This window comes from Chiloscyllium punctatum, chromosome 2 (assembly GCF_047496795.1).
Source record: "Chiloscyllium punctatum isolate Juve2018m chromosome 2, sChiPun1.3, whole genome shotgun sequence".
Lineage (NCBI taxonomy): Eukaryota > Metazoa > Chordata > Chondrichthyes > Orectolobiformes > Hemiscylliidae > Chiloscyllium > Chiloscyllium punctatum.
Window position 1 is genome coordinate 24,894,400 of NC_092740.1, and position 12,062 is coordinate 24,906,461.

Genomic DNA, 12,062 nt, shown 5'->3' on the forward strand with positions numbered 1-12,062 from the left:
CAGTCCAGAAAAGGGCTCACTAGGATGATAGCAGGTATGAGGGGATTTTCTTATGAGATGCTGAGTCGTTTGGAGTTGTGTTCTTTGGAGTTTAGAAGAATGAGAAGAGACCTAAGTGAAACGTAAAAGATTCTGAAAAGCTAGCCTATTGGCAATCATTTCGACTGTTATAAAAGTCCACCTGGTTCAAAATACCCCTTTAGGAACGGAAATTTGTCGTCCTTACCTAGTCTAGCCTACTGAATCCAGTTTGAAATGCAGTTGACTGTTAACTGCTCTCCAACATGGACAGTTCAAGGATAGTTAGGGATAATAATAAATGTTGGCCTTGCCAATGTTGCCCACATCCCAGGAATCAATGAAATGTGGAGTGTAAGTGATAATGAGTGAGACACTGTTGTGCAAGAGAACAGAAGATAATGGAGGTGTCTGACAGGATTAGTCCAGAAAGGAGCAACCTGCGTATAGGTACATGACCTCAGCATGTTCCAGAGAGCTTCTTCGCTCATGGAAGGGTTGGAACCATGGTAATTCAGGGAAACATGCCAAGGTCTAGTTAACAGCAGCTACACTAAATTGTCTAATAGTAACGTTGATAAGTAATTAAATATTAGCCACTGGAAAGAGAGATACGAAGAGAAGAAAAACTGATGCAAACGATTTAACTATTCATCAACTAGCTTGAATCAAAGCAATAGAATAATAGCACTATTTAGATCTTAGGAATTACGTTTTGATCTTAATTTATGTCATAATATGCGCATGTTCCAAATACAGAAAAATGTTAACATAATACAATTTTACAATCTGTGAGCACTGTAAAATCGTGGATGGTATGGTGGCCCAGTGGTTAGCACTGCTGCCTTACAGTTCAAGGGACCTGGATTTGATTCCACCCTTAGGTGACGTCTGTGTGGAGTTTACACATTCACCCTGTATCTGCATGGGTTTCCTCTGGGTGCTGTAGCTTCCTCCCACAGTCCAAAATGTGTAACTTAAGTGGATCGGCCATGCTAAATTGCCCATGTTTGGGGATGTGTAAGTTAGGTGTGCTAGTCATAGGAATTATAGGGTAGAGGGATGGGTCTGATTGGGATGCTCTTTGGAGGTTTGGTGTGGACTCATTGGGCCAAATGGCCTGTCCCCAAACTGTGAGGATTCTATGAAAATGAAAGGAAAATGCAATAATGGTTGAATTGTAATGGAATGGTTAATCATTTTGATTTTAATTTTTCCTTTAGGGACCAGTGTATTTCCTTGAGGATGGAAGGTCAGCAATCTCTCTGAACGATGCATTAATGTGGGCCAAGGTCAACCCATTCTCCCCCTTAGGGACAGGAATGCGCCTGAATCCATTCTGATTGGAGTATGAATGTGAAGAGATGACCTTTTTTATTACTTTCACATGGGTGACAGTTGCTAAGGTTGGTGCTGTACTGACTTCAGAGCCTGAATGACTGGAGTGTGGCATCACACAGTAATACTGTACATTTTACAATGCGTTAGCTGCAATAGCATAATGACAAGGAACTGCCCTTCCCTTGACTGTCTTTGGGAAGAGCAGTTGATTCACATATAGAGCAGTTGACAGGATAAATTCTCCCTAGAGACGGGAAAGGACTTTTCTTTTACACACTGGAATGGAGAGGATTTCTGGTTACTGTAGGAGCTAGCAAAATAACACGCCTCCTGTTTCAGCAAACAAAATCCAGATTGAGCTCTTTGTACCTTCTCTCATCTCTTGCAACTTCAACACCTCACAGCATTCCTTCACCTGCAAAAGGGAATGATCCAATTCTGGAAACAGTTGCAGATATTTTGTCCTCCAGTAGTTGGTGGAAATAAAAAGATGCATGGTGATCACTGACATAGTTCACAAAATAACTAACGCTCACTTGCAAATATGATGTCTGATTGTTTCGTCAGCTTTTAACAGCCAATATAGGAATGCTACTCAACAGCTCTTGATTAGCGAGCCAGTGATAAAGGTTTAAAATTGCAGAATCATTTAGATCTTATAAGGCAAATTTTGAAAGATTTTGCTATGTGCTACTTAACATCACACACAGACACACACACATCAAAATGGGAAGAAAAGCTTTATTATTACAGACTTTTTATAAAACTAAGTATTATAAATGTTGTTAAATCAGCATGATCCCAAATTATGCTGAATTAATTAAACTGCAGAAAGTGCAACACATCTTTATTGAAAACACCAGAACAGTCCATTGCCAAATACCTCTTTAATCTTTAAGTTTACATCAGCAGATTTATTTTTTTAAAATAACTGCAAAGTGCAGTTCACACTAGGGAAGTAATTGTCTTACTACATCTCAATAGAGTAACTTTGCAATTATATCACGGTGATTCGCTTTACAAAGACCAGAACTGACTGTGTCTCCTGGTATGATATTGTTTGTCTTTTAAAAGTTAGTGAAGTAATGTATGGAAGCCGTGCCTTAGTTTAGGTGAAATATATCCATTTCCTCCTTTAAAATGGCTTTTTTTTTTGTTTTATAGTTGCATTTAACCTTCCCTGCCATTCTAAGTAACATTTACTGACACAAGCCCTCACAATTGAATGCCACCCTAATTAATTAATTAGTTAATTCAGTCATTAATTAATTGGTGGAAGTGCGAATCCAAGAGTAATTCCATGGTTGGAGTCACACTCAATTACTTTCATCTATTAAGAACAATGAGTGAATGAAAGTTAACTTGAAATATCTTCTATCTTGGGCACCATAGCACTGGGAACAATGGATCATTCAATCATCGCTCCAGGTTACTGGCTTTCTGGGTTCAAATCAGTGGGGATATAGGGACAAATATGTGCACACATATGTGGTGTTCATCTGTAATTACCCCCTCAATCCTCCCCAAATTGTTATTTATTTTGTATCTTCATGCACATTTCCTTCTTCCCTCTTGCGAAATAATGGGAAGCCTTGAATGAATTAGTACGCTAGCTATCAATTTGTTGAACGGCCTCAGAGCACTCCTACTGTGGACGACAAGTCTTGGACTGGAACCTGAACCCAGAGTTTCTAGCTTTAGAGTCAGTGCCTCTACTACCTGAACCACAAGACTTCCTGTCTGACCACAAAGGGGTAGGTGAGCAAAGGAACCTGAGGGGCATCATTTGCAATTCATTTCCCAACATAAACTAACAAGGCCATAAAGAAAACGAAACAAACACTAGGGCCCGTTTAGAGGACCAGATTCAAAAAGCAAAGAATTTACTTTAAAATTATATCAACTCTCGGTTAGATCACACACCAAACACTATGTACAATACTGGTTTCTATATCATAAAAACAATTTGTTTTTTTTTATTTATTCAAGTTTAAGAAATTTGGATGGATGGGACCAGAACTACAAACTCTAACTATCAGGAACAATTGTGCAGACCGGGATTTTTGTTCCCTGTAGATAAGGCTGATTAGGCACCAGATAGTGGTCTTTAAGACCACAAAAGGAGTTCAGGGTAGATACAGAAAAGATGCTTCCGCTTAACAGCTCAAATGTACAGACTATCAATCATATAATCCCTAGATTGCAGAAAGAAGTCATTTGGCCCATCGACTCTGCACCGACTCTCCCAAGAGTACCCCACCCAGACCCACCCTCTACTATATTCCTGTAACCCTGTATGTTCCATGCCTAACCCAGCCAGCCCGCACATCCCTGGACACAATGGGCAATTATGTGTGGCTAATCCAGCCTAACCTGCATACCTTTGCCCTGTGGGAAGAACCCGGAGCACCCAGAGCAAACCCATGCAGACGCACGGAGAACATGTTAACTCCACACACAGTCACTCGAGGCTGGTATTGAACCCAGATCCCTGGCACTGAAAGCAGCTGTGCTAACCACTAATAGTTGCTAATAAATAAAAGAAAGAAATCAGAAAACACATCTTTACCCAGAACATTTCTCAGTATACTGAATTTGTTTTCACATGGAGTCATTTAGGTTCTCCTTTGCATATCTTCACACTCATTTATTTCCCTGTGTAAAGTAGTAGGGATGCATTGGAAAGATTTGCAGGTTGATCAGCCGAGGGAGCCATATCACAAACACATCAGCTCTGGCGGGTTATGGAACCCTGAACTGGTGACCCAACAGCTGGGATAACTATCACTGCACTACAACACCTCCTAATCAAACAATAGGGGATAACTATCACTGCACCACAACACCACCCCATCAAACAATAGGGGATAACTATCACTGCACTACAACACGACCCAATCAAACAATAGGGGATAACTATCACTGCACTACAACACCACCCCATCAAACAATAGGGGATAACTATCACTGCACTACAACACGACCCAATCAAACAATAGGGGATAACTATCACTGCACCACAACACCACCCCATCAAACAATAGGGGATAACTATCACTGCACTACAACACCACCCAATCAAACAATAGGGGATAACTATCACTGCACCACAACACCTCCCCATCAAACAATAGGGGATAACTATCACTGCACCACAACACCACCCCATCAAACAATAGGGGATAACTATCAATGCACTACAACACCACCCAATCAAACAATAGGGGATAACTATCACTGCACCACAACACCTCCCCATCAAACAATAGGGGATAACTATCACTGCACTACAACACCACCTAATCAAACAATAGGGGATAACTATCACTGCACTACAACACGACCCAATCAAACAATAGGGGATAACTATCACTGCACTACAACACCACCTAATCAAACAATAGGGGATAACTATCACTGCACTACAACACCACCTAATCAAACAATAGGGGATAACTATCACTGCACCACAACACCACCCCATCAAACAATAGGGGATAACTATCACTGCACTACAACACGACCCAATCAAACAATAGGGGATAACTATCACTGCACTACAACACCACCCAATCAAACAATAGGGGAAAACTATCACTGCACCACAACACCTCCTAATCAAACAATAGGGGATAACTATCACTGCACCACAACACCACCCCATCAAACAATAGGGGATAACTATCACTGCACTACAACACCACCTAATCAAACAATAGGGGATAACTATCACTGCACTACAACACCACACCATCAAACAATAGGGGATAACTATCACTGCACTACAACACCACCTAATCAAACAATAGGGGATAACTATCACTGCACTACAACACCACCCCATCAAACAATAGGGGATAACTATCACTGCACTACAACACCACCTAATCAAACAATAGGGGATAACTATCACTGCACTACAACGCCACCCCATCAAACAATAGGGGATAACTATCACTGCACTACAACACCACCCAATCAAACAATAGGGGATAACTATCACTGCAGCACAACACCACCCCATCAAACAATAGGGGATAACTATCACTGCACTACAACACGACCCAATCAAACAATAGGGGATAACTATCACTGCAGCACAACACCACCCCATCAAACAATAGGGGATAACTATCACTGCACTACAACACCTCCTAATCAAACAATAGGGGATAACTATCACTGCAGCACAACACCACCCCATCAAACAATAGGGGATAACTATCACTGCACTACAACACCTCCTAATCAAACAATAGGGGATAACTATCACTGCAGCACAACACCACCCCATCAAACAATAGGGGATAACTATCACTGCACTACAACACCTCCTAATCAAACAATAGGGGATAACTATCACTGCACTACAACACCACCTAATCAAACAATAGGGGATAACTATCACTGCACTACAACACCACCTAATCAAACAATAGGGGATAACTATCACTGCACTACAACACCACCCCATCAAACAATAGGGGATAACTATCACTGCACTACAACACCACCTAATCAAACAATAGGGGATAACTATCACTGCACTACAACACCACCTAATCAAACAATAGGGGATAACTATCACTGCACTACAACACCTCCTAATCAAACAATAGGGGATAACTATCACTGCACCACAACACCACCCCATCAAACAATAGGGGATAACTATCACTGCACTACAACACCACCTAATCAAACAATAGGGGATAACTATCACTGCACTACAACACCTCCTAATCAAACAATAGGGGATAACTATCACTGCACCACAACACCACCCCATCAAACAATAGGGGATAACTATCACTGCACTACAACACCACCCAATCAAACAATAGGGGATAACTATCACTGCACTACAACACCACCCCATCAAACAATAGGGGATAACTATCACTGCACTACAACACCTCCTAATCAAACAATAGGGGATAACTATCACTGCACTACAACACGTCCTAGTCAAACAATAGGGGATAACTATCACTGCACTACAACACCTCCTAATCAAACAATAGGGGATAACTATCACTGCACTACAACACCACCCCATCAAACAATAGGGGATAACTATCACTGCACTACAACACCACCCCATCAAACAATAGGGGATAACTATCACTGCACTACAACACCTCCTAATCAAACAATAGGGGATAACTATCACTGCACTACAACACCACCTAATCAAACAATAGGGGATAACTATCACTGCACTACAACACCACCTAATCAAACAATAGGGGATAACTATCACTGCACTACAACACCTCCTAATCAAACAATAGGGGATAACTATCACTGCACTACAACACCACCCCATCAAACAATAGGGGATAACTATCACTGCACTACAACACCACCCATTCAAACAATAGGGGATAACTATCACTGCACTACAACACCACCCCATCAAACAATAGGGGATAACTATCACTGCACTACAACACCTCCTAATCAAACAATAGGGGATAACTATCACTGCACTACAACACGTCCTAATCAAACAATAGGGGATAACTATCACTGCACTACAACACCTCCTAATCAAACAATAGGGGATAACTATCACTGCACTACAACACCACCCCATCAAACAATAGGGGATAACTATCACTGCACTACAACACCACCCCATCAAACAATAGGGGATAACTATCACTGCACTACAACACCTCCCCATCAAACAATAGGGGATAACTATCACTGCACTACAACACGACCCAATCAAACAATAGGGGATAACTATCACTGCAGCACAACACCACCCAATCAAACAATAGGGGATAACTATCACTGCACTACAACACCTCCTAATCAAACAATAGGGGATAACTATCACTGCACTACAACACCTCCCCATCAAACAATAGGGGATAACTATCACTGCACTACAACACGACCCAATCAAACAATAGGGGATAACTATCACTGCACTACAACACCTCCTAATCAAACAATAGGGGATAACTATCACTGCACTACAACACCACCTAATCAAACAATAGGGGATAACTATCACTGCACAACACCACCCCATCAAACAATAGGGGATAACTATCACTGCACTACAACACCACCTAATCAAACAATAGGGGATAACTATCACTGCAGCACAACACCACCCCATCAAACAATAGGGGATAACTATCACTGCACTACAACACCTCCTAATCAAACAATAGGGGATAACTATCACTGCAGCACAACACCTCCCCATCAAACAATAGGGGATAACTATCACTGCACTACAACACCACCCAATCAAACAATAGGGGATAACTATCACTGCACTACAACACCACCCCATCAAACAATAGGGGATAACTATCACTGCACTACAACACCACCCCATCAAACAATAGGGGATAACTATCACTGCACTACAACACCACCCAATCAAACAATAGGGGATAACTATCACTGCACTACAACACCTCCTAATCAAACAATAGGGGATAACTATCACTGCACCACAACACCACCCCATCAAACAATAGGGGATAACTATCACTGCACTACAACACCACCCAATCAAACAATAGGGGTTAACTATCACTGCACTACAACACCTCCTAATCAAACAATAGGGGATAACTATCACTGCACCACAACACCACCCAATCAAACAATAGGGGATAACTATCACTGCACCACAACACCACCCAATCAAACAATAGGGGATAACTATCACTGCACTACAACACCTCCTAATCAAACAATAGGGGATAACTATCACTGCACCACAACACCACCCCATCAAACAATAGGGGATAACTATCACTGCACTACAACACCACCCAATCAAACAATAGGGGTTAACTATCACTGCACTACAACACCTCCTAATCAAACAATAGGGGATAACTGTCACTGCAGCACAACACCACCCCATCAAACAATAGGGGATAACTATCACTGCACTACAACACCACCTAATCAAACAATAGGGGATAACTATCACTGCAGCACAACACCACCCCATCAAACAATAGGGGATAACTATCACTGCACTACAACACCACCCCATCAAACAATAGGGGATAACTATCACTGCACTACAACACCACCCCATCAAACAATAGGGGATAACTATCACTGCACTACAACACCTCCCCATCAAACAATAGGGGATAACTATCACTGCACAACACCACCCCATCAAACAATAGGGGATAACTATCACTGCACTACAACACCACCCCAGGAAACAATAGGGGATAACTATCACTGCACTACAACACCTCCTAATCAAACAATAGGGGATAACTATCACTGCAGCACAACACCACCCCATCAAACAATAGGGGATAACTATCACTGCACTACAACACCACCCCATCAAACAATAGGGGATAACTATCACTGCACTACAACACCTCCTAATCAAACAATAGGGGTTAACTATCACTGCAGCACAACACCACCCCATCAAACAATAGGGGTTAACTATCACTGCAGCACAACACCACCCCATCAAACAATAGGTATGTTTAACAGGGGATGGAATTCGATGAGTACATTAGGGAGAAAGGGGTGGAAGGATTTAATAAAATGGAAGGAGGCTCATGTAAAGCATAAACATTCAAACAAACCAACTGAGCTGTTTCTGTGCTGTAAATGCTGTGAAAACTATATATTAGTTCACCAGTTCAAAACAAATGGTGCAACTCCCCTCCTACTATCATAGATATACAGGAATGGCAGGCAAAGCATGAAACATTCATCCATGTCTGTGCTATTGTGTAATTTTTGTGACAAAGTTCGTTTCATTTTTGGAACTATTTAGAATTGATAATTTATAGTTTCTTTTGTTCAATATAACAGACCAAAAGGATACTTTTTTTTGTGGTGTTCCAACCAAATGGAACAAGGAAGAAGTTTACAGGTACAGAGCAAAGGAGAAAATCTTTGCTTAATCCTTGAGTTCTCATGTCATGCACAACATCAGACAGGTATATTAGAGGGTTCCTGAGAGGATTCAATATCCCCACAACCAAGCATAAACGTTTTTCCTTGATGGAAATTGAGGGGGACAATGATCATTGGAGAGCCCCCTCACAGTCTCCAGAGAGATCAGATCCTCCAAATTCTGGATTAGTGGTGCTGGAAGAGCACAGCAATTCAGGCAGCATCCAAGGAGCTTCGAAATCGACGTTTTGGGCAAAAGCCCTTCATCAGGAATAAAGGCAGTGAGCCTGAAGCGTGGAGAGATAAGCTAGAGGAGGGTGGGGGTGGGGAGAGAGTAGCATAGAGTACAATGGGTGAGTGGGGGAAGGGTGACGGTGATAGGTCAGGGAGGATAGGGTGGAGTGGGTAGGTGGAAAAGGAGATAGGCAGGTAGGACAAGTCCGGACAAGTCATGGGAACAGTGTTGAGCTGGAAGTTTGGAACTAGGGTGAGGTGGGGGAAGGGGAAATGAGTAAACTGTTGAAGTCCACATTGATGCTCTGGGGTTGAAGTGTTCCAAGGCGGAAGATGAGGCGTTCTTCCTCCAGGCGTCTGGTGGTGAGGGAGCGGCGGTGAAGGAGACCCAGGACCTCCATGTCCTCGGTAGAGTGGGAGGGGGAGTTGAAATGTCGGGCCACGGGGCGGTTTGGTTGATTGGTGCGGGTGTCCCGGAGATGTTCCCTAAAGCGCTCTGCTAGGAGGCGCCCAGTCTCCCCAATGTGGAGGAGACCGCATTGGGAGCAACAGATACAATAAATGATATTGTTGGATGTGCAGGTGAAACTTTGATGGATGTGGAAGGCTCCTTTTAGGGCCTTGGATAGAGGTGAGGGAGGAGGTGTGGTCGCAGGTTTTACAGTTCCTGCGGTGGCAGGGGAAAGTGCCAGGATGGGAGGGTGGGTTGTAGGGGGGGCGTGGCCCTGACCAGGTAGTCATGGAGGGAACGATCTTTGCGGAAGGCGGAAAGGGGTGGGGAGAGAAATATATTCCTGGTGGTGGGGTCTGTTTGGAGATGGCGGAAATGTCGGCGGATGATTTGGTTTATGCGAAGGTGGAAGGTGAGCACCAGGGGCGTTTTGTCCTTGTTACAGTTGGAGGGGTGGGGTCTGAGGGCGCAGGTGCAGGATGTGGACGAGATGCATTGGAGGGCATCTTTAACCACGCGGGAAGGGAAATTACGGTCTCTAAAGAAGGAGGCCATCTGGTGTGTTCTGTGGTGGAACTGGTCCTCCTGGGAGCAGATCTGGCGGAGGCGGAGGACTGGGGAATACGGGATGGCATTTTTGCAAGAGGTAGGGTGGGAAGAGGTGTAATCCAGGTAGCTGTGGGAGTCGGTGGGTTTGTAAAAAATGTCGGTGTCAAGTCGGTTGTCGTTAATGGAGATGGAGAGGTCCAGGAAGGGGAGGTAGGTGTCAGAGATAGTCCAGGTAAATTTAAGGTCAGGGTGTGTTGGTGAAGTTGATGAATTGCTCAACCTCCTCGCGGGAGCACGAGGTGGCACCAATGCAATCATCAATGTAGCGGAGGAAGAGGTGGGAGTGGTGCCGGTGTAATTACCGAAGATCAACTGCTCTACGTAGCCAACAAAGAGACAGGCATAGCTGGGGCTCATACGTGTGCCCATGGCTACCCCTTTGGTCTGGAGGAAGTGGGAGGATTCAAAGGAGAAATTGTTAAGGGTGAGGACCAGTTCGGCCAAACGAATGAGAGTGTCAGTGGAAGGGTACTGTTGGGGACGTCTGGAGAGGAAAAAACGGAGGGCTTGGAGGCCCTAGTCATGGCGGATGGAGGTGTAGAGGGATTGGATATCCATGGTGAAGATTAGGCGTTGGGGGCTGGGGAAACGGAAGTCTTGGAGGTGGTGGAGGGCGTGGGTGGTGTCTCGAACGTACGTGGGGAGTTCCTGGACTAGGGGGGATAGGACAGTGTCGAGGTAGGTTGAGATGAGTTCAGTGGGGCAAGAGCATGCTGAGAGAATGGCTCAGCCAGGGTGGTCAGGCTTGTGGATCTTGGGAAGGAGGTAGAACCGGGCAGTGCAGGGTTCCCAGACTATGAGGTTGGAAGCTGTGGGTGGGAGATCTCCTGAGGTGATGAGGTTCCGTATGGTCTGGGAGATGATGGTTTGGTGATGGGGGGTGGGGTCATGGTCGAGGGGGCAGTAGGAAGAGGTGTCCTCGAGTTGGCGTGTGGCTTCAGCGGTGTAGAGGTCAGTGCGCCAGACTACCACTGCGCCCCCTTTATCCGCTGGCTTGATGGTGAGGTTGGGATTAGAGCAGAGGGATTGGAGGGCTGCGCGTCGTGAGGGTGAGAGGTTGGAGTGGGGGAAGGGGGGTAGACAGGTTGAGGCGGTTAATGTCCCAGCGGCAGTTGGAAATGAAGAGGTCGAGGTCATTGTTAAGATTCTTTAGAATCTTAAGAATTTTCTTTACAGGGGCCTATTTCTTGATCTAGGGAAATCAAGGTCAAATCTGGCACACTAGTTGCTGGAGTTATACTTGACTGTGATCACTTTTGAATGGCTTGACCACAAGGACCTATATTTGCAGCAGCTATGACAGTACTTGGGGTCTTCTGAAAGGCTTTTGGTGAAGGAAGGAAAAACGTCTTTACTAGTGAGGCCATCATCAAGTGTCCAGCTCCCTACTAATTCCTTGCTCATCATATTTACTACTGGACAAATGGCTGCTCCAGCAATTTGAAGAGTGATTTTTAATAAATAAGGAATTATGATTCCCCTTCCTTTTTAT

At 43.9% G+C, this 12,062-nt stretch overlaps 1 protein-coding gene across 3 annotated transcripts in view; it reads left to right on the forward strand.

Annotated features, from left to right (window-relative positions):
* wdr17 (WD repeat domain 17) overlaps window positions 1-6,156 on the forward strand; it is a 166,405-nt gene extending 160,249 nt beyond the window's left edge. For all 3 annotated transcript variants that reach the window (XM_072594584.1, XM_072594585.1, XM_072594583.1), the window contains exon 30: window positions 1,242-6,156. In XM_072594584.1, the coding sequence (XP_072450685.1) occupies window positions 1,242-1,361 (120 nt within the window). In that variant the 3' untranslated portion in view covers window positions 1,362-6,156. The remainder of the gene's footprint in view (window positions 1-1,241) is intronic.
* Window positions 6,157-12,062: the final 5,906 nt, after the last annotated feature.